Source organism: Haliotis rufescens, unplaced genomic scaffold (genome assembly GCF_023055435.1).
Source record: "Haliotis rufescens isolate VD_foot unplaced genomic scaffold, xgHalRufe1.0.p SCAF_17, whole genome shotgun sequence".
Taxonomy (NCBI): domain Eukaryota; kingdom Metazoa; phylum Mollusca; class Gastropoda; order Lepetellida; family Haliotidae; genus Haliotis; species Haliotis rufescens.
The window spans coordinates 10488163-10508852 of record NW_025963857.1 but is presented as its reverse complement, the minus strand read 5'-3'; the positions used below and the strand labels follow the sequence as shown (position 1 = coordinate 10508852).

At 41.7% G+C, this 20690-nt stretch overlaps 2 protein-coding genes across 5 annotated transcripts in view; one reads left to right on the top strand and one right to left on the bottom strand.

The window, feature by feature from the left end:
- The window catches only part of LOC124144769 (sodium- and chloride-dependent glycine transporter 2-like), a 28248-nt gene extending 25527 nt beyond the window's left edge, over positions 1-2721 (bottom strand). The window contains exon 1 of one of the 4 annotated variants that reach the window (XM_046515453.2): positions 2593-2721. Coding sequence is in view for 1 of the 4 variants with exons in the window: in XM_046514702.2 (XP_046370658.2) it covers positions 903-1026 (124 nt within the window). In the remaining 3 variants the exon portion in view is untranslated. Of the gene's footprint in view, positions 1-902; positions 1208-2262; positions 2382-2592 lie in introns of those variants that run through there. The other 3 variants (XM_046516260.2, XM_046517053.2, XM_046514702.2) reach the window with 3 other exon arrangements.
- Positions 2722-6040: 3319 nt separating this feature from the next.
- LOC124147199 (E3 ubiquitin-protein ligase TRIM56-like) lies at positions 6041-18162 on the top strand. The gene is made up of 3 exons (XM_046518153.2): positions 6041-6258; positions 8532-8838; positions 16012-18162. The coding sequence occupies exons 2-3, from the start codon at positions 8532-8534 to the stop codon at positions 17625-17627; spliced, it is 1923 nt and encodes a 640-aa protein (XP_046374109.2). The 5' UTR covers positions 6041-6258; the 3' UTR covers positions 17628-18162.
- Positions 18163-20690: the final 2528 nt, after the last annotated feature.

Below are 20690 nucleotides of genomic sequence, written 5' to 3'. Positions count from 1 at the left end.
TTCACCCTCGACAGGAACTTTGAGCTGCTGTACGAATCTAGCGAACTATAATCAGGTGATTACACACATATCTTCGTCACTGAAGCGAAAGTCTACTGGTCTTCACCCTCGACAGGAACTTTGAGCAGCTGTACGAATCTACCGTACTATAATCAGGTGATTACACACATATCTTCGTCACTGAAGCGAAAGACTACTGGTCTTCACCCTCGACAGGAACTTTGAGCAGCTGTACGAATCTACCGTACTATAATCAGGTGATTACACACATATCTTCGTCACTGAAGCGAAAGACTACTGGTCTTCACCCTCGACAGGAACTTTGAGCAGCTGTACGAATCTACCGTACTATAATCAGGTGATTACACACATATCTTCGTCACTGAAGCGAAAGACTACTGGTCTTCACCCTCGACAGGAACTTTGAGCTGCTGTACGAATCTACCGTACCATAATTACACACTATCTACACCTCTTTCACCAGACGTATACCACTCATGGAGATGCACGAGTTTAAGTCTTTCCACCTATCTGTACTGTCTACAACCGAACAGAAAAGAGGTGAGGTGAAATGGGGTTTAACACCGCGTCCAAGATTATTGCACTTATATAGCGACGTGCATGTACGTGTGTGTGTCTGTGTGGCTGCTTGTACTAGTCCGGACTGATGCCGATTTATAGTGCTGGCTCACTGAGATACCGTGCCGCATTTTAACATGTATACCCCACTCAGACACAGTATACTGACTCCGAGCCGACCAGGCCTTGTTTTAGCACTTTAATGCCGAGCGCCAGACAGGGTAACAACAAGTACCATATTTTAACGTCTTTTGGTATGACGCGGCCGGGGATCGAACCCCCTAGACCACGAAGGCGGTCCGAACAGAAAAGAAGAAACTTACGTCTGAGTGTTTGAATATATCCAATTAGCTTTTCAAAAACTGGGATTGCACCTGAACCCTGCTGTGTTTCAGTTAGACTTGCAGCCCATAATGCAGTGGGTGAAGAGTTCCCTGACACCAACATTCGAGAGTGGTATTTCCGCTGCGCACATCTTGATCCGGAAATGACATCATCACATCGACGCAATGTAGCAGTCGGTGACGTCAGAGAGGTGTGTACATGCAGTTAAACGGGCCCGGACAGCTCCCAGTAAACGCAGAAACGTCAACATCGGTGCCAGAATCCGTGTCCTGGAGGACGATCACAGACACACCATGTGGGTAACTGAGTGCACGGAAAATGTATCCGAGTTGGTACATCTCGAGTAAATGTACTGAAACATGTTATGCTTCTATGGTTGGGGTGAATTGGGTTTAACACCGCTTTCAACATTATTCCAGTCACATCACGGCGTTATGCTGCTATGGACAAAATGAGATTAAATTATATATCATTAAAATGAGATAAAAAATGATGTACATTTATATTTATATGTGATCCAATGTTATACTTTTGAGTGAGTGAGTTGGGTTTAACACCACTTTTAACAGTATTCCAGTTATAGCACGGCGTGTCACCTTAATGTGGGAGGAAAGCCCGAAGTGATGTCGGTCTCAGACGTTTATCACTTCGGTGAAACCCACGGGCACGGGTTTGGTACTGACAAACCTAGAAACATAATCGGGGCGAACCGGGATTCGAACACACAATCATAGGTTTCTGGCGTGTCCAAGGGACGCAGCTCTGCACAGCGAATTGCGGCGCCTTAGACAACAAATAGTGACAATGAGATCACAGTCGATGTCATTTATCCAAGAACATTAATACACAGTGTTTGAAACTCAGCAGAATAAACTGAGGGCCAGCACATTAAAAAAACTGTAGGTCCAGCGGAAAAACTGTAGGCCCAGTGGAAAAAACTGTAGGCCCAGTGGAAAAACTGTAGGCCCAGTGGAAAAACTGTAGGCCCAAACATTTCAGCTGAAGCAGTGAGACATACTCCTGCAATAGAAATTACAAAACACAACCAGTCAACCAGAAGCTTTTACTGCTATCACACCGAGTTCACAGAGACACAAGGTGATAGATGAAGCATACACCATTTGAAAGGTCACATCCTACTGTTTATAAATACCATAGTTATGTTTATCACATTACTTTAAAAAGGCTTAATAAATAATAACTTAAATAAACTGAATGCCGTAATTGCCTGCTGAAATTTAAAACTATCAGCCCGTGAACAAATTTGTCGGCCTCGGGCCTACGGGCCGATGTCTATTTCGAACACTGTTCATAGATGCCTACATTCAAAGTGCTTACAATAAACGGTATCCGTACTGTAGATGTTTAGTCTTGTTTTTTACGATATCCCGGTACCTGGACATGGATTTATCAGATTGACTGAACCACAGCAAGTACCAAACGTCGAACGCACTTTCCCCTACCGTGGTAGAGATGTTCAATGTCCCTGCCCACGACTACGCAACGGCGGCGTCCTCCGTATTGTGAATATTCTCTATAAATAGACCCGATAATTTCAAAACAACGTGGTCGTAGACTGCAACTATGATGCAATATCGCTGCAATCCCGTAAAAGCGGACATTTAATAATACAGGGAGGTGATAGAAATAAAATAATAGTATACTGACTCCTTTGCGTGTGATGTCCGAAAGAGCGTCTCTATTAGTTGTGAGCAGGGTTCTCCGTCGCCACTGAAAGGCACTGGCAAACAAGTTGCCCAGCGGAGTTGGGGAAACGACCTTGACATCAGATACGGGCTATGGGTGAAGCGAGAATAGCTGAGGCATTTGTCATGTTAAGGCGGGAGTGGGGGCCATGTTAAGGCGAGAGTGGTGGCCATGTTAAGGCGGGAGTGGTGGCCATGTTAAGGCGGGGGTGGGGGCCGTGTTGGGTTTTCTGCCATATTGTATGCAGAAAACGTATAAAGATATTTCTTAAAGCGATAAGAGATTTTAGAGAAGTTTGGGTTAATGAGGATACGTTCTCCTTTTTTGTGCCGTCATTTATGATGTCAGAGATTATTTTCATGATGTTTTAAATGTATTGGACAAAAAACATCCCTGATGTTATAACATAATTATTGATAGAGCAAATTTTAATTTGACAAATGTACAAAGAAATTAATGATGACGAAAAATTAATGAAAACCACATGTACAAAATATACGTTCGGATATAACGAACTGTGATCTGGTCCAGTCAATTCGATGTTTATATGCACATAACGAACTACAGTTATAACGAACTAAAATAAGTGGTTCCCGTCAGTTCGTTATAACCGTAGTTTACTGTACATACATACACATATATATTCTGGTATTCTATTTGTATAGCGACATACATATACTTCCAGGTGTGCTATCTGTATAGCGACATACATATACTAACAGGTGTTGTGTGCTATTTGTATAGCGACATACATATACTACCAGGTGTTGTGTGCTATCTGTATAGCGACATACATATACTACCAGGTGTTGTGTGATATTTGTATAGCGACATACATATACTACCAGGGCTGGTGTGCTATCTGTATAGCGACATACATATACTACCAGGTGTTGTGTGCTATTTGTATAGCGACATACATATACTACCAGGTGTTGTGTGCTATTTGTATAGTGACATACATATACTACCAGGTGCTGGTGTGCTATTTGTATAGTGACATACATAAACTACCAGGTGCTGGTGTGCTATTTGTATAGCGACATACATATACTACCAGGTGTTGTGTGCTATTTGTATAGCGACATACATATACTAGCAGGTGCTGGTGTGCTATTTGTATAGCGATATACATATACTACCAGGGCTGGTGTGCTATCTGTATAGCGACATACATATACTACCAGGTGTTGTGTGCTATTTGTATAGCGACATACATATACTACCAGGGCTGGTGTGCTATCTGTATAGCGACATACATATACTACCAGGTGTTGTGTGCTATTTGTATAGCGACGTACATATACTAACAGGTGTTGTGTGATATTTGTATAGTGACATACATATACTACCAGGTGCTGGTGTGCTATTTGTATAGCGACATACATATACTACCAGGTGCTGGTGTGCTATCTGTATAGCGACATACATATACTACCAGGTGCTGGTGTGCTATTTGTATAGTGACATACATATACTACCAGGTGCTGGTGTGCTATTTGTATAGCGACATACATATACTACCAGGTGCTGGTGTGCTATTTGTATAGCGACATACATATACTACCAGGTGCTGGTGTGCTATTTGTATAGCGACATACATACATATACTACCAGGCGCTGGTGTGCTATATGTATAGCGACATACATATACTACCAGGCGCTGGTGTGCTATATGTATTGCGACATACATACATATACTACCAGGTGCTGGTGTGCTATTTGTATAGTGACATACATATACTACCAGGTGTTGGTAAGCTATTTGTATAGCGACATACATATACTACCAGGTGTTGGTAAGCTATTAGTATAGCGACATACATATACTACCAGGTGTTGGTAAGCTATTTCTATAGCGACATACATATACTACCAGGTGTTGGTAAGCTATTTCTATAGCGACATACATATACTACCAGGTGGTGTGTGCTATTTGTTTAGCGACATACATATACTACCAGGTGTTGGTAAACTATTTGTATAGACCAGGTATGCGGGAATGAACCCAATGGACGTGTTGTCAAGGAAACCCACAATTCTATAAATAGACATAGGACGCGTGTCTAGTCCCCCCTTATGCCCTGTTGCGAACCATGCCTCCGGTAACCTACGAATGTACAAATATACACCGGCTCAGCTAACGCAGCCAAGAAACACCGAGGAGCGACATCTGAAAAAAATGCTGAAAATAAATTGACCAGCTCGGATAAACTCCGAATCAAAGGACCTTCCGAAATCAATACAGGAACCACGCAAATTCCTGTCAACACGTGCGGCACCATCAGGTCAATATAAGGTCAACTAAGGAGAGGTGGAGAGTGACACAAATATGCTTTAAGAAACTATACCTCTCAGTTGATTTTACCTTATGTTTGATGGGTATCTTAGACATATTATCTTTGAAAATTAATATATTTACACAAATGTACAACAGTTCGAGGGACAGAGGAGGCCCAGTCGTCTGAGGCGCCGCGATTCGCTGTGCAGAGTTGCGTCCCTTGAGCACCAAGTAACATTTGATTGTGGGTTCGAGTCCCGGTTCGCCCCGATTAAGTTTCAATGTTTGTCAGCACCTTACCCGTGCTCGTGGGATTCACCGAAGTGGTAAACGTCTGAGCCCTACATCACTTCGGGCTTTCCTCCCACATTAAGCTGACACGCCGTGATATAACTGGAATACTGTTAAAAGCGGCGTTAAACCCAACTCACTCACTACGACATTTCGAGCATGGTAGGGACCATGTGGTTGCAAATTCATTTCTCCCCCAACCTCCCCAGCCACAGATTACTGTTTACAAACTGTTGCAGAAATGAGTGATGGTTAAATAGACATAATCAACAGTTCTTACAATTTTCATCAAAATTGGTATACTTTATTTGGCGGTTCATTGTATAAAGTGTGCACATTGCTTCATTTTCATGATAATACTACATGATATATTCACCCTGTTGAAAGAGATACCAGCCGATAAAGCTACTATGCACTCTTAAACTTATGTGCAATTAATGTCAAGATTAAAAAATAACATTCGCCCGCACAGGCTCGAGTACCCACATGGGGAGAATTTGGGAGCCCATTCCTGATGTCCCCTGCTATCGTTTTTGTGGGAATATAGCCCAAAGCGACGTAAAACCATATTCATTGCCTCTTCAATAGTCACTAAAGCGTCTGTAAAATCTTCTTGCAAGAAGTGACCGTGGGGTAGAAATGTCTCCCTCTCCTTATTGTGCCAAAATGTTTGATAGAATTGCTGGATCGAAATTAGACTTTAAAAATATACTTAGTATTTTTCATACATAGAATCAGTGTATAAGACACATTTCACGTTAAACCAAAATATAAAAAACACACTTAGACATATATGACAATGCATGCAATTCCGATACAATTACCCACAAGTCCCATCGTTGTAAACAAGAGTCGCCGAAGGCTCTAGTCGCCTGGCTTAAGGATCTGTCATGCGTACAAGGCTGCCACACAACACGAGTAACTAAAGATGGACGACTGAGTGACTTTATTGCTTATGTAGACCAGTTTGTAATATGTGCCCACTTCTCACGCACAGCGTAGAACAATACCACGTGACAACATAGACGCCATCGAACTGCACAAGGAGGCTAGAGGTAGGTGTAATGTTGAAAGCTTCATGTGATTGCATACCTGTCAACTCTCACGCATCTCGCGTGAGTCTCACGCATTTATCACCTATGTCACGCTCACACGAAAGATTGGGAAATTCTCATGTATTCATATAAAATGTAGATAAAAATATTTTGAAACGCTTTTTTCTTTCGATTTGTCGCGATTGCAACCAATACGGCGAGACTGGGTTCATCTTTCCCCTTTCGCGCAATTACTTGTTGTTATTTCAGAATACATGCTATCTAAGACCATTAAAATGGTCTTAAAATCATTTAAAACCAGTTTTCGCCGGGGATGCTTAGTCCCCCTGCGCTTAGCCCAAGACTCAGCGGAGCTCGGAGCCGGGTGCAGGCTAAAACGGCACGTCAGTAAAACGTCACCGATTTCTCTGGCGAAAACGGCTACTATGTGACGGGCGAAAACGGCACCTCTATTTCTAATAACGATAAGAACGATTTATGTGGTAGTATATCTGATTTATTTTATTTGTTACATATTATTTGATGTATTTACATATTATTTCCTGTTTTCCAGTTGTTCACAGATAACCTCATACATTCACATATACACAATTCTTCAGTTTTCATCTTCATCACAGTTTACAATATCGGCCCATGTACCACCAAGCATTGTGACAGTAGCTGGCTCAGGGGGCTTATTTCCACAGGAACTCGTTATTGGTCAGTAAATAAAAATATATACCCTCTATAGTCTATATGTACTCTACTTACATATAGGGGGTATATATTTTTATTTACTGACCAATAACGAGTTCCTGTGCTTATTTCTAATGTAAACTTGTTTAAATTTTCACAATTATTGGTGTTTGTAAGAGACGATGTGGGTTTAATTTCATTTATTTTACTTCAAAGCATATAATATTTTCACAATAAGTTAGTTGCGCCTCCAAATCAGAGTCGGCGAGTAAATTGGAGTAGGGTGCTAATTTCTACTGTAAACTTGTTTTAACATTTCACTTTTATTAGTGTTTATAAGAGACGATGTTATGTTTTCAGAATAAGTTGAGTTGCGTATAGGCTAAGTTGGAATATAGTTGGAGTAGAGGTTATTTCTAATGTAAACTAGTTTTAACATTTCACAATTATTGGTGTTTGCAAGCGACCATGTACGTTAAATTTCATTTATTTTACCAAGGTGAAAAAAAAGGGTGCCGTTTTCGCCAGGCAATAGTAGCCTTTTTCACTTGAGGCGAGGTGCCTTTTTCGCCAAACGGGGATGTTTTCGCCAGGTGCCGTTTTGCTGAGGGGCCGTTTTAGCTATAACCCCTTGCAGCCCCTGCACCCTGGCTTCTCACTCATTTAGAGGGGAGGTCGGGTAGCCTAGTGGTTAAAGCGTTCGCTCGTCACGCCGAAGATCCGGGTTCGATTCCCGACATAGGTACAATGTGTGAAGCCCATTTCTGGTCTCCCCCGCCGTGATATTTGTGGAATATTGCTAAAAGTGCCGTAAAACCATATTCACTCACTCACGCTCACTCATTTAGACATCCAGGGGTTGACAGCTATCATGTGATTGGCACTACCTGATTTTGAATGAAAGTGTTCAATGTCCAATGCCCCCCCTAGGTCTGACTTATTTTGCTTCACACAAACAGAACTAGAGGCATAACTTTAAAGAGTTCGAGGTTAGGTCAGATTCTCGAACTAGGCTAGTAGATCTAGTAGGCCTACCGGGTAAATTGGTTGTTTTGTTTGTATCTTCACATTCTCCAGTTAGATTCACTTACTTATTGTAAAGTCCGTCTGTTGTTAAAATATGATATTAATTGCTACATTATAGTCAGTAATTCAACTTGTTGGTGTATATGGACATCACGTCCCAAGTGAATGCTACGGTAACAAGAGTAGATTCTAATCTCGTTTTGCTCACAACACCCGAAAACCATATTCGATGTGTGGCAGTCACTCTTGTTCTGTTGATTATTCAGGGACTGACCATTTGATCTGCTTGGGGTGGGTGGGGGGAATGGGCTCTGGGAATTTGTATCAAGATTAGATATTTTTTCAGCTACTGGTACAAGACCAGATAGATCTCTGTATTTTATTCATAACTATGATCTAATTCTTTTCAACAGTCTAAGGCATAATTAATTTTTCAAAAATTTTGGGGACAACATATTTTTTTCAATAAAAACCCAACATAGATTCTGCCACATTTTATGCACTGGTGTTTCCACCCATTGGTGCTATTTACCACAAAAGGTGCAATTAAACAAATCATTTACTTTTTTTAGATGGCGACCTCTAAATACAAGAAGCTGACAGACAAGCACCTTTCTTGTGCCATCTGTACAGGGGTGTTCTCACACCCTGCCACACTTCAGTGCAATCACACATTCTGCAAATCCTGTCTGCTGAAATACACCAAAACGCGCCCAGGAGCAATACAGGCTAAGTCCATCCCATGTCCAACCTGTAGACAACTGACGAAGGCGCTCACCCCTGACAGTCCCCTAGAGGAGTGGGTCAGTCAGCTGAAGCCCAGCCACGTGATACAGGGGCTGATGGACGACTTTGTACCGGCAACACAGGCAGTAGAAGGTGATTAGCCATTATTTTTCTGAGTGACAATGTGTTTGAAATAAGCGCCTACCCGTAAGGTCTGATGCCTTTCAAATTTATATGGGTCCTCATGGACTACAGTAAATTTTCATGTCGATTTATTTGTCACACAAATGAGTGCCCGAAGAGTTTAGTCAAGACCTGCAGCTTCTAAAGTCTGTGGGTCCTAATGGCAGCCTGGCATTATAATTTATTTCAAACACTGACTATTAGGAAAAATGCCCTTCCTATAGGACATGTATATCATCCCAAAGAAGACAACCCGTGAAGATCCAGGGTAGAATAGGTCTTCAGCAACCCATTCTTGCTGTAAAAGGCGACTGAGCTTATCGTAAGAGGCAACTAAGGGGATCGGGAGGTCAGGCTCGCTGACTTGGTTGAAGCATGTCATCGATCCCAATTGCGGAAGGTCTGGGGTTCGATCCCCTACCACGTCATACCAAAAGACGTCAAAAGATGGTACTTGTTGTTACCCTGTCTGGCACTCGACATTGAGGGGCTAAAAGAATGACTGGTCGGCTCGGAGTCAGTTTACTGCATCTGACTGAGGTATTCATGTTAAACTGCAGCATGGTATCTCAGTGGGAAGCACTATGATTTGGCATCAGTCCGGACTAGTACAAGCAGCCACACTCACAGTATGTCACTTGTATAGCGCCGTGCATACACGTGTGTGGGTCACACACGTGTATGCACGGCGCTATACAAGTGCAATAATCTTGTGCCCGACGTTAAGCTCCATTTCACCCCGCCTCCAAGACTTATACACTAGATTGTCTGGTCCAGGTTCAATTATTTACAGGCTGCCATCATTTTGCTGGAATATTACTGACTGCGACGTTAAACTACAAACCAACAAGCAGGGATGTGAAATCTCCGCGGAAACGCCGAAAATCACGTTTTTTAAAACAGTAGTCCTCGGGGAAAAAATCATCTTCCGCGTAAAAATATAATCAAAGATTTAAAAAAAACACTCTGAAAAAATGTTACCAGGCTTATACTGTTAATGTGTGGATACGAAACTTCCCCTCGAATACGAAACTGCCGTCTATGATTTGAGAATGACTTTACGGCGGCCATCTTGGTTTGCTCTAGCCAGGCAGTTGAGTGACAACCTGTGTGGGTGCAAGAGGTGTATTGTGTTGGCAGTCCTTTTGAATACAAGTGTAAATGAAGAACCTGTGTCTGTCTATTTTAACATGGTAGCAGAGCGTGGTTGACACCTGTCCCTGACCTTTTCCTGTATGCTGGAAAAAAAAAATTGTTGGTGTAGAAAAAAAAAAAAGAAGAAGAAAAAAAATAGAGAGACAAGAAAGAAGACATGGCGTCAAGTGGTAGCTATAAGAGTCCCCCGACATTCTCAGAGGCCAAACCTTATAACAGATGGATTGAAGAAATCCGTGTATGGATGACTGTTACAGACCTTCCTGAAGAAAAACAGGGACCTGCTTTGGCTTTATCTCTGCCAGAGAATGAAGGTACAATTCGTGATAAAGTTTTCAGTGAATTAGGTGTCACAAAATTGAATCAGAAAGATGGTGTGAAAACATTCATACAGTTTATGGACAGTGTATATAAGAAAGATGAACTTTCAGAGGCTTATGAAGTTTACATTGAATTTGACAGATTTAGAAGATTGGAAAGAATGACCATGGAGAACTATGTCACAGAATTTGAAAAACTTTATAACAGAACTAAAAAATACACAATGAGTCTACCACAATCTGTATTGGCTTTCAAATTACTTGAGAATGCTGGACTCAGTCACACAGAACGACAATTGGTGCTCACTGGGGTAGATTATACTAATGAGGCAACCCTATTCAAACAGATGAGTGTTTCGATGAGAAAGTTCTTTGGGAAACAGTCCCTACCAGCATCAGGTGGTGAAGAGAAGATGATCCCAATATCAGAAATTAAAGTTGAACCAGTCTATGCTGTCTATGAAGAATCTGCACACTACACGCGTAGTAAGAGAGGTAGAAGAGGTCAGGGAGGTTATGGAAATTACCAGAATTATGGTTGGCGGGGGAACAATTCACAGTTTAGAGGTTATGGAGGACAGTTTGGTGCACGTAGAAACAGCAGTGATGTGTTTGATGGAACAGAAAGTGCAAGAGGGAAGAGAGTTCAGAATGTCTTGGGAAGGGATGGCAGACCCCTTCACTGCAAAATTTGTCAGTCAATATTTCATTTTGCAAAAGATTGCCCCGACTCCTATGAAAATATGGACAAAAGAAAATATGGTGGAAAGGAGGAAGAATTTGTACTCTTCACAGGAAACAAAAATGAAGAACTCGAGGTATTAGTGTGTGAAACATTAAATACAGCAATCCTAGACAGTGCATGTAGCTCTACAGTAGCTGGTGAGGTGTGGGTGAAGTGTTTCATAGATACTCTTGATAAACATGAACTTGAACAAGTGACAAGATGTCCAAGTGAGACTTTGTTTAAATTTGGAGGTGGAAGGCGTCTAAAATCAATGGAAAAGATTACGCTTCCATGTGAGATAGCTGGGGTAAAATGTACTGTTACGACGGATGTAGTTGAGAGTGACATACCCTTACTTCTTGGAAAGCCTGCAATGAAAGCTGCAAAAGTTATCATGGACCTTGAAAATGATAAAGCCTCTTTCTTTGGAAATGAAATTGACTTACAATGTACCTCATCTGGGCATTATTGTGTCCCATTGGTTCATTCAAGGGTACCTGTGGACAATACATTTGAAGTTTTGTTCACAGTCACTGGAAAGACGAAGATAGAAAAGAAGAAAACAATAGTGAAGTTGCACAAACAATTTGCTCATCCGTCTAGCCAACGGTTGGCAATGTTACTGGAAGATGCTGGAGTGAAGGATCAGTCTTGTCATGAATTGGTTGATGAAGTTACTCGTGAATGTGAAATTTGCTCAAAGTTCAAGAAAACTCCACCAAGACCAGTTGTGTGCCTACCTTTAGCAACTGAATTCAATGAAGTTGTAGCTATGGACTTGAAAGTGTGGAAACCAGGTGTGTATTTCCTGCACCTGATTGATCTTGCAACAAGGTTTAGTTTAGCAGCCGTCATCAGAAGAAAGACACCTGAGATAATCATTGATAAAATCCTAAAACTATGGATAGGCAGTGGATTTGGAATTCCGAAAAAGTTTCTGGCAGATAATGGTGGTGAATTTGCAAATGCAGAGTTCAGAGATATGGCTGAAAATCTGAACATTGAAGTTATGAACACTGCAGGTTTCAGTCCATGGCAGAATGGGGTGTGTGAGAGAAATCATTCGGTTGTTGATAATTGTGTTGAGAAGATTATGGAAGATGACCCGCGTCTGGACTTGGAAACTGCATTAGTATGGGCTATCAACGCAAAGAATTCTCTGCAAATGGTACATGGATGGAGTCCATATCAATTGGTTTTTGGCTCAAATCCAAACATGCCTTCTGTACTTACAGATAAACCTCCAGCTTTGGAGGGGACCACCATCAGTGAAACATTTGCTAGGCATTTGAATTCTCTACATTCTGCAAGAAGGGCATTCATTCAGACAGAATCCTCTGAACGAATTCGGAGGGCACTGAGGCATAATGTTCGACCATCAGGTACCACTTTTCATGCAGGCGAAAAAGTCTATTACATGAGAGACAATCAGTGGAAGGGACCGGGGAAGGTGTTAGGTCAAGATGGCAAGATCGTTTTTGTTAGGCATGGAAACATTTACATCAGGGTTCACACTTGTAGGCTTCATAAGGTACAAAATCAAGGACATGATAGACCTGATCAGGTCATGGAAAGCAATGAAGAAGGAAATGGTGTGATCTATCCAACATGTCCAAACGAGCATGAGACTGAGAATTTTCATGAGGAAGACTGTGATAATGATCTCTCTGGTGTTGAGAAGAACAAGTGTGAGCATAGTATCCAAGACAAAAATGATCCAAGCATCATAACATTTCCAAAGGTGAAAGACAGGGAAAATTATTGGCCACAAAATACAGACAAGTGGAAAGAAGCTGAGGTGATCAGTAGAGGTGGCAAGGCTACAGGAAAGTATAAAGGGTATTTCAATGTCCGTGAAACTGATAGTCAAGAGGTCAAAACATTGAACTTTGAAACTGATGTCCAGCGATGGGAAAAGGTTGAAACTGACAGTTTCATGTCAGCTGAAGATGTGAATGTTGCCTTTGTCCCTTGTAAAAATCATGAGGATAAAGCTGTTAAAATTGCCAAAGAATCCGAACTTAGAAATTGGGAATTGTTTGATGTTTATGAAGAGGTGCATGATTGTGGTCAGCCATGTATATCTACAAGATGGGTGATAACTGAAAAGGTCAATGGAGAAAAGAAAGAAATCAAGGCAAGACTTGTTGCAAGAGGCTTTGAAGAAAAGCAGTGTGTGCAAAGTGATTCGCCAACAGCAGGTAAAGATACTCTTCGAACAATTTTGGCAATTTTCTGTATGAAGTCTTGGGAATGCAGAACCATTGACATAAAGGCCGCATTCTTGCAAGGGAAAAGCATTGAGAGAGAAGTGTATTTAAAGCCACCAAAAGAGTCTGACGCAGAAGGAAAAATATGGAAGTTAAAGAAATGTGTTTATGGTTTGAATGATGCATCTAGAACATGGTATTTCCGTGTTTGTGAAGTACTCAAACTCTTGAAATGCAAGCAATCTGAGATTGATCCAGCTCTTTTCTATTGGCATGTCGATGGAAATTTATCCGGTATATTCCTAATGCATGTGGACGATTTCATATGGGCAGGGACACCAGATTTTGAGAGTCTCGTTATTGGAAGGATACGACAGACCTTTAAGATTGGAAAACAAGCAACAGGCATTTTTCAGTACATTGGTTTGGAAATCAAGCAGAGCAAGGGAGAAATCAAGATGGATCAACTTTCATACATTGAGAATCTGACCAGTATACCAATTCACCTGTCAAGAGCATCACAGAAATGTGAACCATTGACGAAGGAAGAGACAACTCAATGTAGAAGCTCTATTGGCCAATTAAGCTGGGTGGCAAATCAGACAAGACCAGATGTCATGTTTGATGTGCTGGAGTTGAGTGTTTGTATGAAGCAGCCAACAGTTGAAGATTTGATAAGAGCAAACAAAACCATTAAAAAAATAAAGTTGGAAGAATGCAGACTTTGTTTCAAGGAAATGGGGAAGCTAGATGATCTTCGTCTTCTGATGTTCAGTGACGCATCCTATGGCAATCTGAGTGATGGTGTGTCAAGTACTGGTGGATTCATCATTTTCTTAATTGGCAAGGACAACATGTGCTGTCCCCTTGTTTGGAAGGCTACTAAAATCAGAAGAGTGGTACGCAGCACACTTGCTGCAGAGGCCCTTGCCATGGTAGATGGACTAGAAGCAGTGAGTTGTCTTGGATATCTCATCAGTGAAATTCTTACAAATGGTTTGGGAAAGAATGTTATCCCTATTGATTGCTACACTGACAATAAGTCACTCTGTGAGAACATTCACTCAACAAAATCTGTCAGTGAAAAACGTCTGAGAATAGACATTGCAGGAATAAAGCAAATGCTAGAAAGAAAAGAAATCTCCAAGGTGTGTTGGGTTAAATCAAGTGACCAGCTTGCTGACAGTTTGACAAAAAGAGGAGCATCTGCGATGAAACTTCTGGAGATCTTGAAGACTGGACAATTGAACATTTAACATGTGTGATGTTACAGTTGTCGTCTAACTGCAAGAAATAATGCAGTTCATGGACTGAAGTAGTGTTGTGATATGAAACTTTTTTATTCGTTCAGTTTTTAATTCATGTTGTAAAAAAAACTAAATATTTTATTTCAATCATATAAAACAAAAGATAATATTTCATGTTTGAATGTACAGTTACTTTTATACTTGTACAGATGTGATGTCAATTTAAAAAGAAAAAAGAAAAAAGGGGAGTATGTTAATGTGTGGATACGAAACTTCCCCTCGAATACGAAACTGCCGTCTATGATTTGAGAATGACTTTACGGCGGCCATCTTGGTTTGCTCTAGCCAGGCAGTTGAGTGACAACCTGTGTGGGTGCAAGAGGTGTATTGTGTTGGCAGTCCTTTTGAATACAAGTGTAAATGAAGAACCTGTGTCTGTCTATTTTAACATATACATGCACACATTTAAATTGTTTGATAGGCATTTCTTAGAGAAGTTAGAAGTTGACGGATGTCAAAGTAGACACACACAAAATTATTTATGGGCTAAAACCTCTTTATTATGCTGTAATAGCAACACGGTATAGATCCTTATACCGTTGTCAAGCAAGACTGAATATTGAACATGGTACAGAATTCTGTATGGTAGGCAAAGGATTAACAGTAACAAGAATTATTATTCTTTATCAGAGGGATAAGCACACACACACCAGGGTTTTACCCGATGCACAAATGTGCATCCAGTACGCACTAATGTAGAGAATGGACGCAGAAAAAATATATACTGCGTCCCAGGGGACGCACAATAACATTCATTCAATCATGACCACTGTCCACATAATCATTGATTCATTCCAGGTTCTAAATAATTATCTAAATGTGTAGTACACTACACCATTTCATTACTTTACTAGAGCCCCATTTTGCCAAAGTGGACCCTTACAATTTATTATTGGGGGTCCCCTGTACCCCAACTTTTGTATGTCAAGGTAAAACTCTGCAAACACACACACACACACAAACACACACACACACACACACACACACACACACACACACACACACACACACACAGAATAACTGAGAAACTTACTTGTACTTTTGTTAGTCCTGCCAATGTCTGTGATTGCTGAATTTACAACTTCATTTATTGTTAGGTAAACAATAAATTGGTTGTTTTTGAGTAACATGCACACAAGACATGTGAAGATCTGGCTTAAAATAGGTCTTCAGCAAAGCATTCTTGCTGTAAAAGGCGACTGTGCTTGTCGTAGGAGGCCACTAACGGGATGGACTGGTCAGGCTGGACATGTCATCCATTCCCAGTTGAGTGGATTGATGCTCATGATGTCAATCACTGGAGTGCCTGGTCCAGACTCAATTATTTACCGACCGCAGTCATTTAGGTGGAATATTGCTGAGTGTGACATTAAACAACAAACTAACATATACACGCGATATATAATTCAAAAATATCTTTTCAGATATAAACATCTGCAATGTTTGCAAAACACAAGGGAAGACAACTCCAGCCACTTCATGGTGCTCTATCTGTGATGATGTTTTCTGTGATGGATGTGTCAAGATGCACAACATGATGCCAATGTCACGTGATCATGAAGTAGTGGATTTGTCTGGTCCTACCAAAGTAAGGACAAGGCGTCGCTTTATGTGTAAGATCCACAGAGATGAAAAGGTGAAACTGTTCTGTAAAGACTGCAAGCAGGCGATATGCACAATATGCTGCTGTATAAAACACAGGGCTTGTAAGGATGTTGAAACTATAGAGAGCATGACTCCTCTTGTGAAGGAACACCTGACAAACAAAACAGAGCAACTTAGAATCAACATTGAAAATACAAAAAACTACATCGACTTGAGAAAATCTACAATTCAAAATATAAGGAGTAATGGACACAGGGTTAAAGATCATATCCGAAAATCAAGGGAAACATTGGTAGAAGTGATCCTAAAGAAAGAGAAGCATCTTCTTGAGGATGTGGATGAATTTTGTAATAATCACACTCAGAAATTACAAGCAGATATAACACTCCTGGAGAATGAGCTTCAGGTATGCCAGCAGCAGTATGAGTCCACAGCCACTGCTGTGACATCCAACTGTGAGATGGACATGTATGCCGTCTATGAGTCGATGGGTGAGGCATCTACGGACAACAGAGACATGGACAACATGCCAGCACCAGGAAGGGTTGTCCTCAAACACGACATGGACAAGCTGAGTAAAGCAGTTGATGAGCTACAACTGGGAGAGGTTGAAGTCGTACATGACATTGGTGACCGCCATTCTCCTCCTGTTCAACATCACACCATTGACTGTAAAGCGGATGAGGACACATGCGATCCTTTTTTGCATGACATCACAGTGGTAATGGTTGATGACATCAAAGTAACAGTAGTTGCAGATTGTGATAACAATAAACTCAAAATATATTACTCCTCAAATTCCAAATCATTTGAAAAACATCTACCGCTTTCTGATTATCCATGGCAAATAGCAACGTTAAGTGGGAGTCAGATAGCAGTCAGTATTCCAGACAGGAGTGAAATAGTTACAGTTGATATAACTCCAGATCCTGTGTTGCTTTCAACTCTCAAAACAAACAAACAGTACTGCGCTCTCGCCTGTCTGGGTCCTTCACAACTGGTGGCAGGTACATATAACCCCACTGTCGACATACTGGACATGGCAGGGAACCTACTGAGGTCCATCAACACGGGTGTGATAGGGAGTCCAGACTATATCCATGTCACCAGTAACAACAACCTGATACTTTGTAATGAAGAAGTACACTCCCTTGTATGTGTGACAAATGAAGGAGACGATTTGTTCACCTACACTCCCACAGGAGACAGGACTTTGATATGTCCCCAAGGTATCACTACAACCAAGACCGGAGACATTCTGCTGGTCGATGAAACCTCAAACAGTGTGGTTCAGCTGACAGAATCTGGTCAGTTTGTCAGATATGTTCTCCAAGAACAGGATGGTCTTCAGTCTCCTAATGGCATCTGTCTTGACAGTGACGGTTTACTGTATGTTACGTCAGACAGATATGTAAAGGTATTTAAATTTTGCTGAAGATGAATGTGGAAGTTAAGACTCAAATACATAAACATATCATGACACAAGTTGAGTGTCTTCTTTGATCCGGCTTTGGCGTTTTCCTTCATGGTCAAGACTGTCCGTGTGGTGTCGTGGAAAGAGTGTCTGCACAGAGAGCGGCAGGTCGGTGGTTCGGTCCCTTGTGGCACTGTGTTTACCAAGGATAGCTTTCGGCTAATGGGATATAACAAAGACTGGTCGACTCGCAGTCAGTATGAGTACGATGTTAAACTGCGGAATGGTATCTCATTGGGCTAGCATTTAAAACCGGCAGAACCCCGGGCCAGAACAAGCAGCCTCACAAACACACGTGCATGCACGTCGCTGTACAAGTGAAATAATCTTGAACAAGACTTGAAACCTAAGTTCTCATCACCACCTTCATTGTCTATGTGTACACACATGTAATTAAGTATCCCACATAGTATTTGCATAGATCTTGCCGTTGGCGATGATTTAAGATCAAGATCACATCTTAGTAAATTCTTGCTTATGTGAAGTGTTATTTTGATACACGTTTTGTTTGTTTTGTGAAGTGTTATTTTGATAGCACGTTTTGTTTGTTTTGTTTGTTGGTGGGTTAACGCCGCACTCGGCAATATTCCAGCTATATGACGGCGGTGTGTAAATAATCGAGGTGACTCACGGGATCGGGTGGTCAGGCTCGCTGACTTGGTTGATGTATGTCAGTGTATCCCAATTGCGTAGAACATATGACAAATGGACTGCGCTACTTGCACACAGCAACAGCAACTGTAATTACACTTAGGCTCAACATTACAAACACCACAGATAAGTCTTGTTCCACATGCGCAAACAAATCAAAATGTTCATTGGTGGAGAAGTGAATGTAACCAGGGATCCTGTTTACATGTGCCCGCACACAGCTGTGGTGTTACCCTCCTTCATCGTACCGTGGATGGTGGAGAAGTGAATGTAACCAGGGATCCTGTTTACATATGCCCGCACACAGCTGTGGTGTTACCGTCCTTCATCGTACCGTGGATGGCGTAGAAGAGAATGTAACCAGGGATCCTGTTTACATAGGCCCGCACACAAATGTGGTGTTACCCTCCTTCATTGTACCGTGGATGGTGTAGAAGAGAATGTAACCAGGGATCCTGTTTACATAGGCCCGCACACAAATGTGGTGTTACCCTCCTTCATTGTACCGTGGATGGTGTAGAAGAGAATGTAACCAGGGATCCTGTTTACATAGGCCCGCACACAGCTGTGTTGTTACCGTCCTTCATTGTACCGTGGATGGTGGAGAAGTGAATGTAACCAGGGATCCTGTTTACATAGGCCCGCACACAGCTGTGGTGTTACCCTCCTTCATCGTACCGTGGATGGTGTAGAAGAGAATGTAACCAGGGATCCTGTTTACATAGGCCCGCACACAGCTGTGTTGTTACCGTCCTTCATTGTACCGTGGATGGTGTAGAAGGGAACAAATGCATATCTTAAGGAACATTTGTTGCAACATTCAAGTCCTCAGTAAAGCTCTCAAAATGTTTTATGGTAGACATGTCTTGTTCCATATGTGTCCATGGTTTTTGTTGCATTTCAACACTTACCTTGCCTTTAACAATTGAATTGGTTTTGCAAGTGTGTGAGACAGGATACACTCACCTTTTCGGGAACACCTGGTGTCATCACTGTTTAAAAGTGATTCATAAACATGCACATGATATAGTCAGAATCGTACATTCTGCTTTTAGCAGAGATTTCTTATGACCATAGAAAGTGCTATGTTGCTTTTGATTACGAGAATAAAGGCTGCTAAAGGATGCATAAGCCAGATTCACTCATGCATTAACTTACCTGATGTAGCCGTCTGCCAGGATTACCAACAATGCCTGTCAGTCACTGGTCCACCAATAACTACAGCAACCCAACCATAAAGAAAATAATTCTTATCACGATGACACAATAATTCCGTAAAGGTTCCGACATCCTGCCTGAATTGTTCTTCCCCTATATTCCCTGTTGAGTTCCCCTGATCCTCTGCTCACGATTGCGTTGGCATCCTCCACTATCTACCATTGCCACCAATCACCACCCAGCTACCTACACCCTCCTTCCCCCACAGGGGCGGTCAGGTAGCCTAGAGGTTAAAGCGTACGCTCGTCACACCGAAGACCCGTTCGATTCCCGACATTGGTACAATGTGTGAAGCCCATTTCTGGTGCCCCCCTCCACCGTAATATTGCGGGAATATCGCTAAAAGCGACGTAAAATCAAACTCACTCACTCACACTTTCCCCCACATCCTAGTATCAGAAAATTCATATCAGACACGCATTTCTGTCACACTTTGTTTGCACTTGTGTATTGAGCACATTGCTGCTCGTCCATTCCACTTTGAATATTACAGACATGTTGGTAAACTTTATGCCCTGTACCTTGTATCACAAGGTCTTCAAGGGGCGGTCGGGTAGCCTAGTGGTTAAAGCGTTCGCTCGTCACGCCGAAGACCCTGGTTCGATTCCCGACATGGGTACAATGTGTGAAGCCCATTTCTGGTGTCCCCCGCCGTGATATTTGTGGAATATTGCTAAAAGCGGCGTAAAACCATACTCACTCACTCACCCAAGGTCTTCAAGGGCAGTTAAATAACTGGAATACTGTTAAAAGCGGCGTTAAACCCAACTCCTTCAGCCACTCACTAGATTTAAAAAAAACAAGTCCTGTTATAATCAGCCGTGTTGCCATCTTTCACTGGTAGCTGCCATTAAACACTATAATGGCGGGTCTTGGCGTTTCTCGGCGGGACATTGGTGATGATAGTGGAATAGGAGGTCATTGGTGACGTTTCTCAGCGGGACAGTGGTGATGATAGTGGAATAAGAAGTCATTAGTCACGTTTTTCAGATAACCGAAAACAGAAAAATGGCGACCAGTTTGCCTCTCCTCGAAGGGCGACACGATGCTCATGAATAACTCTCAGATCAAGTCAGACACTGATAAAGAAGTTTGGTGAGGAACTATCTGTGCACAAATGTCAATTGGATTTAGCAACGAGAATCCAGAGGGACG

Excerpts from the sequence above, each read along its gene's own strand:
- LOC124147199 (XM_046518153.2), top strand. The coding sequence starts at position 8,532 with ATGGCGACCTCTAAATACAAGAAGCTGACAGACAAGCACCTTTCTTGT. Across the intron at positions 8,839-16,011 it reads GGCAACACAGGCAGTAGAAG|ATATAAACATCTGCAATGTT; the intron begins GTGATTAGCCAT and ends ATATCTTTTCAG.